Below are 19,942 nucleotides of genomic sequence, written 5' to 3' on the forward strand. Positions count from 1 at the left end.
AAGAATCCCAACTACATTAACATGTCCTTGCATACAAACCACTGAACTTAGTTTTAAAAAAAGTAGTTAAAAAAAAAAAATTAAATGGAGGGGGTGAGAGCAGGAGTGTTTCCTACTGCAGATGGAGTATCATCCCTCAGCAATATTGTTACATCTCTTTCAGCTTAATATTAGTCTCCCTTCACTGAAACTGTATCTTGGCATTTTAAATCCCCCTTCATTTTCCTGGTTGTCTCTCTTATTCCAATAATATCTTCCTTATCCTTGAAAACATGTCACTCCCATTCAGCAGTCTTATTACATATGCTCCTAGCATTTGTATAAAAGATATTTAGCTTTTTTCTTTGCCCTCCTTTACTTCTCTTTTTCACTATCTCCTACAATGTTAATCCCTTCTCAGTGGGAAATGGTTTTCCTTCAATCCAAGTCTTTCTTTTTGTGCATAGATCCACTAGTTCAGCTCGAATTCCCTGATGAACAACAGAAATTTGAAAAAAAAAAAGGGGGGGACAGGGGTGGGGGGAAAGGAACCCTGGAATGCTCCCGAAGCAATTAACTCTCTTCAAGAATAAGCCATGTATTAATATAAGCTTGACCCCAAACAGCAAAATCAAAAAGCAACTGGAAGGCAGACTGATCCATAAGGCAGTTTACAAGCTTAAGAAAAACTAATAGCTATTTCATGAACAAAGCTTCAAGATGCAAAAATGCAAGTGACAGCAAGCAGAAGGATCCAAAATAAGAAACATGCATGCTGTTCATTTTTCATATGGGGTGATTTTAGTACTGCATAAAAACTGAGTGATGTAACCCATACTCAATTATCTGATAAATCAGGCTAGAGACAAAGAAAGATCAATGTGAAAAGAGACAGCTTTTGAAATTGTATTTTTAAAGAATCAGTACTTTAAAAAGTAAACACTGCTTTAAAATAAACATTGAATCTGTGATTAGTGACCATTTTGCACATTGTAATCATTCCAATTTTAGATTGGCAATTTTCACTTAATCTTTTGTTGACCAGTACTTTGAAAGTATTCAGTAGTATGAAGTAGTATTAAAATGGTTAATTACAGCTATGCCACTTTCTACTCCAGCCAGCACTGCACCAATGAAAAATATTCTGTATTGCCAGTGCCAGTAGAGCTATATCAATCTATTACTGATGCCTCAGGACAGAACAAACACATCGGGGCAGGGCAGTGGCACAGAGAAGCCAAGAGCGCAAAACTGCAAATACAGATTCTGTTAGAAACGAAAGTAATTAACAAACAAGCTTTGCTGTTAAACCACTACTTTAACCACCAATCAAACCCTATTCTTTTTACATGGAAAGCTTTAACAAGTGACACCTGTGCGTAAATGAGTTCCAAACAAAAAACCATGAGAGGATCCTAGTCACCAGATCTGCAAATGCGTGAAGAACAATTGCTTTCTTGCTCCATAATGACTCTATTTTCCCCAAGTCACAGAACAAATCAGATCCAACATTCAGTGATCACTACAGTAACATGAAAGGAAACAAGTATTAAGGATTCAACAAGCTGCTTTTTAGTAGCTTAAATAGTTACATAGACTTGCCACAATTAATTGAAACAAAATGTCAGAAAGTACATTTTAGATAATCTCATAACAACGCACATTTTCTCTCTGTCCCCTCCATTTAAAATACAGCAAAACCACTGATTCTGAATTTTCACGAACTACTTGTAATCATGTAAATTAGGGATGAGATGTGGATGTCAAATGAAATGTCCCTTCTGAATAAAGTCTCTGTGCTTCACTAGTCAAAGAACAAGCACATACCTACACAAATGAGGGGAGCTGTTACTAATATACAATTATTAACCCTGTATTACACTATCAGCAGCATATTAAATTCTAGTCTTTTAAATTGATTATATCTGATGATTTTGCACCATTTTGCACCACTCAGTAGTGTGACCTCTCAGTCATTCCCAAATTTAATGCAAGAATACACTGGTTCTAAAAAACAGAGCTGAACAGCTCTGCTGGGACTGAAAACTAGAAAATCCATTCCTCTGTCTTTTTGGGGGGATAATTTACATAAGAAGAAAGCAATTATTCTTGCCCTCTGAATGCCTTGCCACAAAGAGTTCCATGTATCCAGTTAAGGGATTTTTGCAAATAAAGTCTCATCTTTTCTTTGAGGGCTTAGTTTCTTTTCATGGTCAAGGAGCCACAAAATTCTCTCTTTGATTCTTTTCATATTCCTCCCCACAACCTTACTTCAGGTGCCTTTCCCTCTTCCTCTGTGCCCTGCTTTCTTCCCTCCATCACAAAGTCCTTTAGAAATGGTCATTCAACTACTCCTTTGTACTGTAACTCCCCAACACTCTTTTTTATGGCAATTCACTGTAAGCTTCAATTTTCATTTTTTATAATAACTGCTTTTCTCCAGAGTTACCAAGCATCTTAGCAGCCAAGCTTTGCCATAGATCCAAACTGTGCTGTTAATCGAACAGAGACCAAAAATGGACTTTGGAGGACAGTGTTTTGGTAGCTTATTTTTGGTAGTTTATTTCTGGAAAAAGCTAAATGAAATCGTTTATGCAGCAGCTCCCTCAGCCCCATTTTGCTAGAGATGGGCCAGGAGATGACATGGGGAGGCTGCTTATAAAGTGGTGTCCTGTGCACTTTAGAGTACAGCCCTTGAGTTAAAGCACAGAAAAGCCAGGGAGATTACTAAAAAACATATATGAGGATGTCAACAAACACAATTTAAGGAAAAGGATAAAGGCCCTTCAAACATAAATAAATGTCCTCGGAAGTCCAGCAGAAGAGTGGCAATGCAACCTGTTACATGCATAATTACCTGACTTACAGACAAGAGGTACATACATAAGGCACAAGTAAGTAGTAATTAGAGAATCTCAGAAAGACGACAGGCTTTTTCTTTTGACCAGTCCTGCTTCCAAGAACCACAAAAGTTCCATGCAACCTGGTCATCAAGCTGGAAAGAGAAATTCACATATCTCTGAGTGCTGAGGATAAATCTTCAAGGGTAAGCATTTCAATGGAAAGAAACAGAAGCCTGAAGTTCTGAAACGTCAGATTAGGAGCAATGTTGATGGTTTATTCTATGCTGCCACTGAGTATCACATGATGATTTGCTTAGAGGTGCAACGAGGATGAACCTCACAAGATAGGCCATCTACAATCAGTCAATAGCAAGGATACACCTGAACACCACTGGAAAGAAGAGAGGTTCAAGAGGAAAATATTTTGGCTTTTATTCAGGAGGCAGAAGATAAAAAGTCAGTGCCTTTCTTTGAAATGCTGCCAGTATCACAAAGGGTCAGACAAGCAAGGCTGCATGACTCTGCACACAAACAGTGCTTGGAGGAAGGGATTTAGGTCAATTCCAAATTTAAACCCTTTTTTAGAACAGATAGAATCAAAGGAGGGTCAGCTGCTCCTATACCCAAATAGAGCCAGTTTATTTGTATATCAAATTGGGAAAGAAACAAAAAGCAGGAGGAGAAAAATCAAGTATCTAAACCAGCATGCACATAGACTGTGAATTATGGCACAATATATCTGTCTTTGAAATCTAAAGCCCAAGATGTTTGAACCTGAATGTCAGGAATTACATAGATCACACCACTGAAAAGTGTTGCTATGCCTTAAAGAAAGCTCAAATTTTGATAAAGTAAATGAGCTAACTGTATTAAAACATATTACAGAAGCTGGTATTGCAGCTTTTTTTTTTTTTTTAATAAAAAGAGCACCTTCAGATTCAATGGAAGATCAGAAAAGAAGCAGGGGGGAAAAAAACCCCTCTGACCTATTTTCAATTAACCCTGCAAAGAGCAAAGAACAACGCGGAAATTAAAATTATAGACATGATGCATGACCAGGTCTTGGACCATTTCTTCTGAGAATCCATCAAATCAAGTCTGTCCTGGATGAATTGGTTGGAAAAGCACATGGATTAATACTGTACACTAGAAAAGGCAACATAACTTCTGTGGAAGGAAATCAAGATCCAATTTGACTTCTTTGAAGTAAAGATGCATGTAGATAAAAAGAACTGACCAATATAATATACTGGCTTTCTAGAAAGGTTTCAAACTTGGGAGAGATTAAATGGTCCAATTTCACACAGACAGTACCTTACCACTAAGTAGCTCCAACAATCTCTGCTATTTAACATTTTGTACAGGCTTGAAAACAGTGGTTAGTGAGATGAAAAAAAAAGGACTGAATACATGCAGACAATAAAAGTCAAAGCTTACTTCAAAGTGACAAAGGATCTCAAAATTGTTAAGGAACAGGGAGTAAAGCAATAGACTAATTGTGTTAACCACAAGGTAGCTGACAAGAGAAAAATGTTCTTATCCATGTAAACACAACACTAAATTCTGAACAGTCACTGCTCCAAGTGGTCTTGGACTTACTATAGAGTCCCTCACTAATGAACAAAGAGAAACATCCCTTATTAGGAAAGAAATTAAAAATAAGCCCACAAAACTTTATTGCTTAGAAATTTATGGTGCGAAGTGTCTCAGATAACAAGTGGAGTTCTGTCCCTTGCATCCTCAAATAGCCCCAAAAGTTTGAGAAAAGTTTGATATGGATGAACAAACTGCAGAATGGCTTCAATATAAGGAGAAATCTCATTTATAAACTATTTTAACACATGATCGCGTTCTATAACCAAAATATCAAATAGTATGAGACTGATAAAGAGAAAGAAACTGGCAAAAGAAATTGGCAAAAAAGTTTTAAAGTAAAGACAGACAGAAGATTTAAAATAAAGAACAATTTCATACAGCCATAATTCCATATGAGAAACTCATTGTCACAAGAGTGACGTCACAAGATCCAATGCCAAAATATAAATTATATATATGCTAATATATAAATTATTAGAAAAATTAGACTATTAAACTAAAAACAGGTCAATTAGTGACTATTCAAGACAGTCCAGCTTAAGGAGCTTCAAAAACCACTGACTGTCAGAAAATAAAGTCACTGATAGATCTAAAAGAAAGTTGTTCCTATTCATATACTCTTCTTTCATACTCCAAGACAGGCTATCTAGACAGCTATCAAACAGAGCAGTCCTTAAATGATGCAAAAAATTATTGAGCCAAGGCACTGGAATGAGATACATGGACAGGAGGTGTTCCTCCCCCTCTCCCATCCCTAGAACATTCTACCTTCCCGACAAGCTGATAAGTTGTTCAGAGCCAGGAAATATTCTTTGCTTCCATGAGAAAATGATACATGTGAAGTCTTACAACAAGATTCCCTCTCTGGACTGCCACCAGCACACACTGATTTTGCGTTGTACAAGATCTACACATGTAATTTATGTCACCCTCCATTTGCTGCATGCATAGATGTTAACGCAAGATGTAAGACAGAGTTCACACATAAATAATGGAGGTTGCACAAAGGACAACCTGAAAGTTTCATCTTCCATTTCTTGATCAGACTTCTGATTTAAGTCTGTCTTTAAGCTACAAAAACCTGAACCAAATGTAGAAATCACTTTAAAAAAATAAATAAAACCCCACAAACAAACAAACAAACAGGAAGACAAAAGCTGCTCTTTCATTGTACTCATGAAGTTTTTAGACTCATCAAAAAAAGTTTCAAGTATCCTGTGAAGACATTTACTTAGCAATTTGCACAGCATAAAGAGGAAAGGACAGTATTTGTGATCCATCTTTACCAGCAAAGATGTTGGAATCAGTTGCCAGTTTTCTACTCACACACTGTGCATGCCAAGAACTACCTGCTGAAGGACCTTCTGCCCACACTGCAAATGGTGTGCTCTAAATGGTGCTACTCCACTCCACAACTTCAAGCTTGGTCTCCCCGAAAAGGAATCAAATTGAAGCATATCAGTAGTAAAACACGACTCAAAATAGACAGAAGGCAAACCTGTATCGAGAACTCTTCCCATAACCAAAAGTGACAAGGCAGATGCACACTGCAAGTCTCAGTATAGTATACCAACCAGCTATAACAAGTACACGGAGACACTTCCCAACTCTCCAGGTTTCTCCCCACACAACTTAAGGGCACACAAAAGTACCTGAGACCTGCAGGACATTTAAATTTTTGAGACTAAGGGAAATAAAAGAAGGCAAATCATTCTTAACATTGTGTTTTCATCATTAAAAATACAATTTAACTGGCTGCAACTTATTTTTGTATAAGGAAACAAACCATTTGCAAAGCAAATTGAAAATTGATGGTTTTCAAATCTTGAAACTCTCCAGACAAATCAGGCATAGCTTCTGCAAAACATTCAACACCACCTCCTCTCAGCACTGGCCATACAAAGGCTTAATTCCATTCCTACCATATATAACCAACTCTGGGCAGATTTCAGTGGAATTTGCAACTGCAATTACAAAAAGCATTTGCAATTTCCAGAAGCAGAATCAAGATGGCATTGACAAAACCTGTATTTTTGCCATTCTCTGAAATTAAAATCTTAGCCCAGGCGAAGTTCCTTGTCTTGTGTTCCGAGGCAGCTGTAAGACCGCAAATTTAAATCTGTAAATATATTCAAACTCGTACTCAGGCTAGAAAATAAGTAGTTTAAGAGACAGTGGGAGTAGAAAGAATCATCTGAGAAATACCCTGTTTTCTCAAGAAGCTGAAGTTACAACAACAGAGCTTCCAAATTTACACAGTCAGCATCCTAATACCCATAGAACAGGAGGAGAAGAGGCAGGAACCATAGTAGGACCTCTACATGCAGGAAAAACACAAAAAAAAGTTTTACTAATATCAAAGAATATGGAGGCTGCATGTCCAGCAGCAGTACCTGAATGGCCTGCAACAGCAGCAGAGCAGATGATGAAGCAGCTCTATGCTCATTGTGTCTGTGAACAGTTCTCCAAACACACAGTCAAATACATGAAGACTAACACATGTTTTATTTCCACTGTCTGGTGGGAACAGAGCACCAGCCATGTGGATAGACTGCATCCTCCTAAATATTTTCAACACACAATCGCAATTAATAGACAAGAAGCTCCAAAATGTAGAATTAATGCAAACTCTCCGCTCCCTTCTTGGACCTGACAAACTACTCTTAACACATAGTAAGTGATGACTTCAAAGAGGAGATCAAAGTGGTTTGTTAAATCAAAATGCTTTCTTGCTTTTTCATGTCCTTATTAAACTTAAGGACCACACAGTTTAGAACACCCTGTATTTAGTAATACATACACAGAGTATATAGAATAAATGTTTGCCTCCCTGCTTTTAAGTCTCAGGTTCTTTGCTTATAAAATAAATTGTAAAGTATTCAAAAACTTGTGCAGAAAATAAAAGTATTTCACAAATTGGAAAGGACAAGTTTTCTCTTGATAGTCAAACAGTTATGAGGTAAAGCGGTCTCATTAAATCATAAGTACTTCAACCTTTTCTTGAAAGAAGTGGAAGATTTAAAGATTTATAAAGAAATTTTGCCTAAACTAGGAAATGACTCATATTTGACATGTATTGAAATGATAATGCTGATTTCAATAGGCACTCTAAGAGCATTTTCCTCCCAGGAGAGTAATTCAGTCACGGTTACCTCTCTGCATTTAGATTTTAAACTTACTTTCCAAAGCTTTTAATGTGCTATAGTCTGCCAAAACATGGCAGAGTTACATAGATATGATCAGGCAAAATAAAGTCTAGCAAAAAGACTATTTTTATAATTGCAGACACTAAATATGAAACCAAAACATCAATCTGACATGTTCTCAAAGACTCTCCTGTTTCAGCAGCCTCATCTGTATCTGCAAATTCATGTTTAAACTCCACTCTTCTTAATTGGTTAAATAAATTCTGAAGTATCAAAGGGAAAGTGAAAGACACTTAACAGTGAAACTGAAAAAGAAAATACACAATGGTGCTGCTGTTATTAAGTGGCATAAATCTGATCTTTGTTTCACTTTGCAGAGATAATATGGTACACCATTGGCCTTAATTATGCATTGCTATGCTCAGTTCTTTTATTTCTTTAAAAGTTAAGATTTTAAGACACCAATTTTTTTGAGATTTCACTTCAGTGCATACCAGATTCTTTTAAGTTAAGGCTATATATCTTTTACTCCAGTAAGTACCTTCAGAGTTTTTGCTAATATATACAGTGAAAAATATCACTAAATCAAGATCAAACACCCAGAAGGGCCCTAAAAATTTCAGAAACCTGAAAGACTTGATCCTCATCAACTGAAAACAACTAGAACAGTAAAAAAATTTTGTGAGGAATTTCAAGTTCACTACTTTGCATTTTGTAATACCAACTTTATTTCATGCCAGTTCCCCTAGTCTTTTTGGTCATGCCATTCTTTCCGTATGACATCTTACTGTTCCCCTTCCTGATTATGTCTGTTACCAGCTACTATGATAGGTACACTCTCAATATTTGTGCCAAGATCATTAATAAAATTAAAGCACAAGGGTGGTCCAAAAACTAATTCTCGAACAATTCAATTGGGTTTTTGCCTCCCCCCTCCCCAGGATTATAAGCAAGTTTCTATGAGCAGTATCTATTGCCAACCTTTCCCATGAGCATTCCCTTTGACCCTACAACTTCTCATAGGTTGTCACATCAATGCTAAACTCAACTCCAGATAGAGGAAATCTGACACGTTTACTTTGCGTGAAAATCAGCTTTCTCATCAAAAAACAGCTAAGAGGTTAGACAGTGATGAGCTATCTATAGTAAATCCATGCTGCATTTTATCCCCTTTTTCATTTAGCTCCACATCTTTATCTATTTCTTCAAAGATCTTTTCTAAATCCTCGTATGCCACTGCATCAAGACAAATAGTTCTGCATTGCCAAGATCCTTTTTCCTTCCTCTTGGTACAGGCTTTGGCTGGGGTGGAGGTAAATTTTTTCACAACACCCTGTAGGGTGCCATGTTTCAAATTTTTGGCTAAAACAGCATGGATAACACATTAGTATCTTAGTCATTTCTGAAGAGAGCTTGGCCAGTGGCAAGCCTTTCTCTTTTCCCAGTTGAACTCCTCATCCCAAAAAAAACTGGGAAGGGAGACAGCTGGGACAAAGATATTCCTTATTCTATAGCCTCATGCTCAGCAATAAAAACTAGGGTAGAAGAAGGAATTTAAGGAGATAGGGGATTTACTTCCAAGGTGGTCTGCTGCTAAGAAATTGGATGGGCAGTGGTCTGCTTGTGGGAGGTGGTGAGTGATTGCCTTTACATCATTTGCTCCCCTCTCAGCCCCTTTCCTTCATGAGTTTTTCTCACTTTTGCTATTTCTGGTGTCCCCCTTGTTCCACTGGCAGGGGTGAGGAGGGCCCAGGTGCTTGGCTGCTGGCTGGCATCAACATGGCACCCTTCCTAAATATAAGCATTATAGCTCCATCTCTACTGGTAACTTTGCATAGAGTATCTCTTGGTCACAGGATTTTATGTGCCAGTTCTGTCAGAATTTTTGGACAAAGGCCATCTGATTGCAGCAGCATGTTCACAATAAGCTTGCAAATTCATGTTTCTACTCTTCAGATCACTTTTGTCTCCATACATTAATTTCTGTTGCCCTGATTGGTTTTGCTCTGTGACTACTGAAAACAGAAGCAAAGTATTTATTTATTCTGGGGACCTTACTCAAATCATCCTTAAGCACAATTTCACTATACTCAGGTCTTGCCTTCTTACACCAAAAAAAAAAAAATCCTAAGAATTTTTTACCATTTGACAGTCTAATTCATATCAACCACTTTGTAGCTTTATTTCTATCCTGCATAGCATTCTCTGTGAATTTTCTTCCCCAATGCTCACACACTCTGCCCTCTCTAACTGCAAAGGTACTTATTCACACAGATAAGCCTGGGCAGTACGTATCCATATTTTTTTCCTTTAAGGGCAGAAATTTCTCTTAATTCTATTATATTAATTTTTAAAAACCTCCAGGCTTTTTTTTCCATTCAATCTCTGGACTCCAAAGTTTACCTTGTTTCATTAAAACAGTTGCATTTGTTTGTTCTCTTTGAAACCTAGAAGTGTACTTAGAGAACCAAAGACCTGTTTACTCTTCTATTTCATCTGACTCTAGTTATGAATGCTCAACATTATTCTTGAGATCTACATCTCTGATAATGCCCTCATCACTTAACCAAGCTGGTATACCCAGACTTTCTGCTCCAGCAACTACTCAATGAAGAAACCCTTCATGCAGAACTCACAGGAATGTTTGGGCTCTGCTCTTGTTAGTAGAACTTAAATTTCCCAGCTATAAACTGGAAAATAAGTCTCTGCAATGACACGGTTCTTAGTAGTAGTTCCCTCTAACAAATTACACATCTAAATACAAACCCAAGGATTTAAATTCCTAGATTACCTCAGTAGAAATTAATTTACTAGCCTTCTCTTCCCCTAGAATTATTTTATTCCAAAGAAATTATTTTCAGTCTGTGCTATCCTTTCTTCTTTCCTTCCCTCTTATCATTTAATTACTATTTGGTGCTATTCCACCACTTAGCTTTCATTTTTATCATTCCTGAATAGGCATATGCTCTTACACCTGAATTCCAAACATATCTGCCATCCCACCATATTTTTTTTCTCTCTAAATTCAGTTTCACATCTGTAACCAATACTTCACACTCCTCTGTAATGGTGTCTGTTGCCTAGCATCTATGTGTATGACAGACACACACTTCCAGCTGCAAGTTACTTTTGCATATTTTTGTGTGGTCTCTCTTGTATTCTCATTTCCCATTTATTTCTCCATTTATGGAAAAAAATGCTTTTGGACACCTGCTAAAAACAAACAAACAAAACCCCAGACCTTTGCCTGAAGTTTGATAGCCAGGCCAAGGGCTAAATGGATCACGCTGCAGCCACTATCATTTTTAATGGCAAGTTGAATTCTACAATAGCACCAAGCCCAGGAAAGTTCTGAGCTCAGAAACTTGGAAAAGGCATTAAGCCTGCAGTTCCTTTAAGGGTCTAGAAGCTATACTCCTTTACTCCTGCTATGAATTGAACAACCTTCTGCAGAGAAACAAAGGAGCAAATTCCACAGGGTGCTTCATGTTCCTTTGTAATGCAGTTCAGCATCTTCGTGTGTATTTAACCAGCCCTTTCACTTTCACTTGGCTATGCCAGGCTTTAGCAGTTTCCGAGGTACAAAATGTGGCTGACAGCAACAGCAGTAATATAGCACCCTTGGAGTGCTTGAAGTGTAAAGTTCATTAGTTCTACCTTAAGGTCACTCTTTTAATCCAACAGCAGAAATCTTATTCACACTACCATGCCGTTATCCTGGAAAAAAAAAAAACTAGAAAAAAATCAAGACGTCGGCTTAGATACTCCTTACAAGTGACAAGATCAGCACTAAAAATCCAAATCACAGTCAATACCTTTTAGCAAGTTTCAAGAAAGCAGCAAAACTATGCTTGATTGTGCTGTAGACCAAATGAAATTTAATAGAACGGATAAAGGAAATGAAGGAAGGAGAAGATAAACATTTCAATACCTGATAATTGTGGTTTATAATTATTAGTTGAACTTGGCTTACAAATAGAATTTACTAGGGTGCCTGTTGGGAATTACAAGACATGCAAATAACTGAATTTTAATTTCTTCCATGTTTGTTTACTGATTTTTGTACATACAGTTTAAATTTTAACAAACTCAAATTTGCTTTATCCTCAGTGGATATTTGTACACTTATTAAAAAGTTATGTCAACAGAAGACTTTTAGAACACAAGAATTGTACTCTAACAATTCTGAATCATATTTTTAAAATAAGAGGTAATAGCTCTGTAACTTATTAGCGTGACTGATCCTGCAGAAACTGACATATTTACTTGTGAGTTACTTACTTATGTACACTCTTTAAATTAAATGGGACACACCTCCATAAGGTAAGTACACTAGCATGTACAGATGAGAATGGCATTCTCATCTACAGGAAATAAACTGAGACCCAAGATTAATTGGTAATGTCAGATATAAGTACCTAAGATATTAGTACAAGCTTTTCTTCACCTCACATACTCATGTACTTAAAGGTGAGAATTTTCAGTTTTGTAGTCTGTTCGTTCAGAAGAACGAGCACAGCATTTCTTTCCAGTGCTAAATTAGCAACTTACTCAAAATTAGCTCCCAAATTAAGATCCTTACCTACCAGACTCAAGAGTTATCATTTACATCCCCCAATTTATTCTTTTATATTTATACAGTTATACCACTCGCATACAAATGTTGTATTTCAACAAATATTAAATGGTTTTTATTTTACTCACCTGCACACTAAGATGAATCCATTTCTTCACAAGAATTCTCCCCAGTGTCATTACTTTTATTGGTGGCTGCAAACCATTTACTGTGCGATAATAAAACATGGTCTCTTTCTCAGAGATTGTGAGTTTGAACACAGTCTGCCCATCAATAGCCTTTTCTATCACACACCTTTGGAAATAACCAAGAAAAACAACATAAGGTCAGAGGCACACACATATACACATTCTTGCCAAGGTGCTATCCTGTAAAGTGATGCTAACCAGAATGTATTAAAATAAACATTAAAAATACAGCTCTTGAGAAGATGCTCAGTGACAGTGAAAGTCACAGGATGTACTAAGTGTAAAAGAACTTCAGCAAAGATATTTTCTGTCTTGATCTGTGAGGTTTTTGGGTTGTTTTGGGGTTTTGGTCGGTTGGTTTTCGGGTTTTGCTTTTTTTTATTGAGTGCTTGCAACCCCAGTTCATTTGGGGGTGGAAGAGAGGTCCCACATGCCTCCTCTTTGAAGGTTCCATGACAGAAACTACAGTGACTGTGCAGGTCTCTGCCACACTTCTCATACAAAGCTGTGCAACTCAGTACATCCTGTGGAGGCACTTTAATTTCCCTTAGTCTAACAAGGCAAATGGAATATAACCACAAAAAGCAGTACAAACTACATGCTTTGGTAATAAGTCTTCCATCTTTCCACCCAATCTGTTCAAGTAAGACAGCCCTAACACCAGCTTACCCTACACTCTCCCCTTTGCAGTGTTTTTCTTTAACCTAAGAAACTAGAGCAAGGCAAGAAGGATATTCAGACACTTACTAGGATTTTTTCCCCACAAAAGTCACATCAACAGCAAACACAACAATGACATATAAGGTACAGAGAATACCATCCATAGCAACCCATTTTTCATTTCAAGCTGCTGAAATATTTTTGCCAATCCAATCACCATGATGTCAAGAGTTCTGAGAAAGCACAGGCTCCATAAGCTTGTGAAACAATGATGTATTTTATTAAAGTAATCATAAATACAAGAAAAGATTATAAAGTTCTACCCTTCCCATTTGAGCTGCTCAAGAAATACAGCTCCCAATGTACTGACCCACAAAAAGTCAAATATTTTAACAGTTACACCAGACTAAATCAGTGCACTAAGTCACAAGAGGGAAGCATTTAAAATTTATATGAGATTAGTATTTACTTACACATATTTCAGAGGCAAAAAAAATAAAAACAAAAAACCCCTATCTACTGATAAGTGTCTTCACCTACTCTACATTTATAAAAGAAAAGTATCAAAAAAGCTGTTCTTTGATACTGCCATTATTCACTAATTCACCTTTAAATCCAAGAGAAAAAATTAATTCCACCTAACTGTTACTATTTTAGCCTGCTGGAATGCTGTCAATGAAATACCATGCAAAATGAAGACTTCTGTTTTCCCAACCTTACTAAAACCACATTTCTTAATAAATTGTCCACTGGTCTTTTCAATATTTTGTTTGCTTGTAAACATGCTAGTTTTGTTAGATAATAAATGTGAAGGAAGGCTCAGCTAAGTAGCAAAATATTTAGGAACTGGATTTACCCCGTTCCTGGATAAACAATAATTGGATAATCCAGGGTTTTGTTTATTTTAGTTATCTAAAACAAACATCCCCACATTGTTTTTATCCCCAAAGGTGTCATGACTTTAAGAAGGGAAGTGACCTTGATGTACATCACTTTGAAAACTGGAAAGAACAAATGTGAAATGTGACTTACTAGTAAAAGAGCAAAACCAAGAGGGAAAAGAGAAGAGAGGGAGGAAAAAGAAAAAAGAAAAAATCCAAACTAGTTCTAACACAGGTGAAATAGGAGGAAGCATTACTTCTGCCTCAGCTTAATTTTCCATTCCAGCCATGATTACAGAGAGAAGCCACTGTTCTTTGTGAAGTCTTCAACTTCTGGTAACCTGCAGTCCCACGGAGCCAATACCTGACTACATATACCTCAGTGGTGGGGTTGGAGGGGAAAAAAGCAATTAACACAAATCCACTCGGTCAGCTTGCAAAGAGAAAAAGATTCTAGAGAATCTCATGTGGCCGCACTGGTGTTTCCCACACATTAACTGGAGCAAATGGGAACATCTGCACTGGTTCAAAATCAGATGCATGGTATCTTACAGCAAATACCCCTTTCAGTCTAATTCCTAATGTAAAACATCTGAATGGATATTAATACCATATGATTTTAGTCCCTTAGATAAATAAAGTGAAAACATATATGTGCTACCCACTTCACGTCAGGCCATTCCTGCTGATCCTTTTGCCTGTAAAAGGTCTCAGCTCACTTCTTGCCACCACCAGTATCTTCTGGGCATCTGAACTTGCTCCAGTTCACACTAATTGATACAAGCAGCCTGTTATGGTTACTCACATATGCTAAGCTTGTACCCATGTTCTTATCCTATTCCATTGTGAAGGGTTATCATCATACATGGTTTCCTATATTGTGCTAAAGCTTACATACAGGCTACACACAGGCTTACTGAAGGCAATTATATTAACTGATGAGTACACGCAGCAAGAAGGAAGCATGAGGCAAGAATGAAATCAGGGCAAGAACCCTGCTCACTTACTGCCTAAAGAGAAAGTAAATTTAAAGACTGGAGTAAAAATGTCATTGCTTTGTCACTCTTCTCTTGCTTTTCTCTCAATATTTCCAGTATGCAGTGACTTAAAAGCATGCCTACAAATATCTCTACTAAACATCTTAGAAGAACATCAGGGCTTTAAATAAATCTGTAACATGACTCCTCTCTGTGTGTCAAAGTGTATTGTCTCCCAGATTCGCATGAGAAAACTTCACATATGAAACTGATGAAAAAAATTCTTGGTGTCTCTGCTTATCTGCAATCTTTAAAGGGCCTTCAGACTTGGATCCTCACATCACTCTCTCTCATTTCAGCTAGCACAGTAACTTCTAACAAAAATCCTGCTATTCTCTTACATGGGTACACACGTATCAGAATGTCACAGGATGTAATGGGATACTGTGCAGCAACACTCCTAGCTTCTTTCCTAAGCACACACACTCACAGGCAGACCATATACAATTCAGCACAAAAACACATTAGGATGGCATGTCCAAAACACAAGGGCCTGCTGTACTTCATGTAAGAGCACTTTGCAAGTAAAAAAAAAAAAAAAACCTTGTTAAACTTTCAATCACTCTACTGGCAAAATGAGCAGCTCGTTCTTGCTGATCTTCCTAATGCTTTGGTGGGAACACAAAGACTTTGTTAGAATGCATCCCAGTTCTGTGACGCTCCTCTGCTGTGATAATGGGGTTTAAAAGGTCTCACAAATGACATGTAACAGTGACAATTCCCCATCAGGGACTGCAAAATGTAGGACATCCAGTAAGTCAAACTCCATCTGCCAACCTGAAGGATTCACTAAACCAATATAATAAAAGGGAAAGCATCTTAGTTTGCTGGTAAATTATTTCTCTTTTTTAAGATGCCTTCTGAGTCAAGCTTCAATGGCTACTCATGTGCAACAACTGTTCCACCAGAGCTGGAGCTCAGTATTCCTTTTATGAAAAAAGAAAAATTAACACCATTCTTTCTGTGAACAGTGAAACAAAACCACCTGGACTGTGGCATATCATCCTGACCACTGGAATCACTGCTGTCCATCTTCAATTTTCAGGACTGGGCTTTACCATTGTCTTTTCTACATGTTGAGTAGCAGCAAATCTCACAATGCATACGAACAAAGTGATCTATTACAAAAATTGAATAAAAACATTAAAATTTTAAAGTGATCTATAAAACCCACTGAACAGGAATATGTACACTGTGTAGTTATTAACACAGTAGCAATTGGAAGCTAATCTTTTACACTAGTCCATGGCTTATCAGTCATCAGTAGAGTCTGGTTTCTTCACAGCACTTAATCATTTGAAACCAAGGACATAACATTTCATTGTTTTAGGCTCCATGCATCAAAGCCTATCCCATTGACAAAAGACTTTCACAGATCTCACTCAACACATCGCTGCAACAGCTTGCTTGGAAATTAGCAGGATGCTTCTGCTCCAAGTTAGGCATGTGCTCTGCTGAAGGAGACTCTGATGTGCCCATGTGTGTGGACATGAACTCACAGAATGGGACAACAACAGAAATGGACTCTCTGACATTCGAGATTCAACCATTACATAGAAAATGCTGTCTATAAAAGCAACCATACGCCAAAGCTCCAGAGACGCCTTTACACATACCGCCAGCTGAAATGATTTAACTTCAACTCAAACAAAAGTCCCTTTTGCTCTGCAGATCTCATTTATTTCCCATCCCTAACCACAAATACTACAGTTAGGTTGAGTTTTTCGAGGTAATTATCACTGCATAAAACATACTATAATTTTGCATTACAATTTTAGATATTTCTATTTCTTCTGATGATTTTGCTACCCTTAGACAACTCACTATTTCACAGCAGCATGCAAAACAAGTATCAAGAATGCCTCAACAAAGCAGATCATTAGCTACATTCTAAGAGTAAGTTATGAACACAAGTACAAAATCATTTGTGGCATGTAGTGTGAAGGAACAAACTATACTCTTTGTGTGCTTTATTTTAAAGAGATCTGCACAATGAAGGTAAGAAAGAGTAGGAGGCTCTGCATTTTGTGATAGATGACAGGAACTTCTTTGTAGGATCTGGGATGTGTTTTTCAAAAAGCAGGTTTTTCATTATAGTAAGGCCCAATCAAGCCGAAAGGTCACTTCTAACAGAGGTATTTCCTGAAAACGCAACATGTAGGCAAATAGGAGAGGGAACACGCTTAGCCACCTCTACTTTGTGAGCACCTAGTGAAACTTCACTAGCAGTTTAAAGAGTGGAACAGTTTGTTAAAGCAGCAACACAGTCTGCCAGTCAGGCAACATTCCTCACATCTTCCAGGAACACTATGACCTCTCTTCTATGGCTCCAAAATATACATTTTTGGGTGCTTTGTGTTGGAAAAGTCCTAACATCACAGATAATTTTTTTTTCCATCATGAAAGCAGCAACAGCACAACCATCTGACAACATAATTTTCTAGCAGCTTTCAGGAGGAATGTGAATTGGAAAGACAAATTTCTCTTTTTGATAATAGATATGCACCTTATGTATGAACAGTTCCAAACATTAAAAGCAATTGAACTACCATGAGTCAATGTTGCTGAAACTGAAGCCACTTGTCTTGACATCTGGGAAGACCCCAACCTAAATACGGCTCTATAAACGTCAGAGTTTCCCACCACACCTTTTGAAAGTTTAAAGAGCTTGCTAATAATGACCATGCCTACAACGGTCAATTTTTTTAAGAGCACCAGGAAAGTAAACACCTTCAATACTACTTACATTACACCTTCTTGCTCAGGTTTCAACCATACAGTTAATGTAAATGAAGCTCCAAGCCTTGGAGAACGGGGAGTAGAGAAGCAATCCTTGTGATTATGAAAAATAAAACTGGAAGCGTTGCTGGAGGACCCTGGATGCAAGTCCCTTTTATCCTCTGTGATACAGGTACCAAGGCCTTCTGAAAGAAGCTGTTTGTAGGACGAAGGCGAAGACCTATATGGACATTCCTGAACACAAAACCTCTGAGTGCAGGATATAATACTTTGAACAGCTACTGAGCTATGACAAAAAGTACTTCGGTCTGGCAGCCCACAAGTGGCTTGACTTGGCACAATTGACACATTCTTGAAAGCTCCCACATTTTCAAGCCTAGGGAAATGTCCCTGAGAGCTGACCAACACAAAGGAGTCATAATAAGTTAAGATTAATGTTTCAATAGCATGAAACAAGAAACGACATCTCAAGGAAAGAGCCCAGCAATTCATGTTTACAGAAAAGCTCCTCCTGATTAAAGCAAACATAAATAAATAATGAAGTCCATGTCGGTAGCAATGTCCTCAGGTGCTGTGCTTTAAGAGTTTATGTAGCATTTCATCCTCATAATGCCCATGCAAGGACTCAGTCACAAGGGACATCTACATCTTCTGGCCAGCAAAACGCACGTGGCTGACAGCCGGGATCTGCAAACCACAGAAAACAGACACAGTCCGTAGGAGGAACCTGCTCTTTTGCACCAGCAGAGATGATGCCCGGCTAGGGATTTCAAGGGTTAGAATTCTTCGTCCAGATTCCAGCCAGCAGGCCCACCTGCCCACCCTTGCCGGCTAGGGCCGAGACGTGTCTCCGAGCAAGGCCATGGGATTAGGCCGACTCGAGGGCGCGCAGGCTCATGGCCGAAGGGAGTTTATCCCGGATCTGTCGTGTCACCTGGCTCTGTGTGTCACAGCAAGGAATACGGGACACGGCAGCAAACCGGGACATGCAACTTGGGCCTCCGAAAGTCTCTGCCGAGGGTTTCAGGCGAGTTGCTTGGACCTCACGCCTACGGCCCCCCGGCGCTTACCTCAGTCTCGCACCACTCCCTGGGAGCTGCCATCCCCACCGCGCTATTCCCGGGCACGCCGAGGGACACCCCCGTTCCCCAGGGAGCCAGGAGCGGGAGCGGTGTTCCTACCGTCCCCTCACGCCTTACCCCGCCGCCCACCTCACGCCGGCTGCTCCTCTCAGCGCTCGGCAAAGCTGATTAAAACCACCTTCCCCATCTGTCCCGTGCGGAGCTTTTTCTAACAGCAAGCGCCTGTGCCGGGGCGCAGCGGGCCGGGGCAGCGGTGGAAGGGCTGATTTAGCGCTATTGCCCGGCCGGGAGCGGCGCGCAGCCAGCGGGGCCAGCGGAGCCCGGCGCTCCCCGCGGCGACGCCGCCGTCGCCCGGCAACGCCGCGGCCTTTCCCCGCCCCCGCGGCCCCGCCGCGCGTTAAAGCGGCAGCGCCGGCCGGGCGGGAGCGCAGCGCTGGGACCGCCTGCACCCGCGCAGGGAACAGCTCCGCCGGGCTGAACTGTGCAGCGAAGAAACATCCTCAGGAGGTTTTGGTTTTTTTTTTTTTCTCTCGAATCGCATTTCTCCCTTCGGTAGCGCTCTGCCGAGCGGGCACAAATGAGCTGCGAAGCTGTCGTCGGTGAGCTGAGCATGAGCTACAGCGGGTTGTTTACGTGTGTTTCTGGGCAGAGAAGCACCAATTAATACGTCCCCTGAGGATATATGAAGCATCTATAAATTTTATCTTTATTATGGAAGTTGCGGGAGCTGCAACCTGGCTGGTATCTTTCCCTACGATTTTGTTGATACTGCCTCCAGTAACTTGTCACCTTAGCATATTTGGACTTTTGCTGGCTACATAGTGACAAAATTCTTCGGCAACGTATACAACTGCTAGGAAATCATCCTCTGTCATAACTCTTAATGCATTTTAACAAGCCCTTCATCCCATATCAAACAAGCTCCTTGACCATTCCTGGAACATCTCTGCTTTAATACAGATCTTTTTCCTAAGGTCATATAAGATAAATAGTCATTCCTGCTGAAGTGTTATCAGTCACTTGGCAGTGTTTTCATGTTCTGGTAGTCATTCAGCATCCTAGCTCTGTTGTCAGAATTACATGCCCTAAAGTATTCAAATGTAGAGAACTTTGTTTACCACAGAAGGGCTGGGGGGAAAACGTTTGTCTGAGGCACAGTGCAAGAACTCAGCCCATAAAGCATTTCTAGATAAATACAGTCAGACCACATGCTAC

The 19,942-nt window shown here is 39.1% G+C and overlaps 1 protein-coding gene across 1 annotated transcript in view; it reads right to left on the reverse strand.

Annotated features, from left to right (window-relative positions):
* USH2A (usherin) overlaps positions 1-19,056 on the reverse strand; it is a 387,508-nt gene extending 368,452 nt beyond the window's left edge. The window contains 3 exon segments of the mRNA XM_032102996.1: positions 12,269-12,434; positions 17,653-18,332; positions 18,857-19,056. Of these exon segments, the coding sequence (XP_031958887.1) occupies positions 12,269-12,434; positions 17,653-18,173 (687 nt within the window). The 5' untranslated portion in view covers positions 18,174-18,332; positions 18,857-19,056.
* Positions 19,057-19,942: the final 886 nt, after the last annotated feature.

This window comes from Corvus moneduloides, chromosome 3, assembly GCF_009650955.1.
Source record: "Corvus moneduloides isolate bCorMon1 chromosome 3, bCorMon1.pri, whole genome shotgun sequence".
NCBI lineage: Eukaryota > Metazoa > Chordata > Aves > Passeriformes > Corvidae > Corvus > Corvus moneduloides.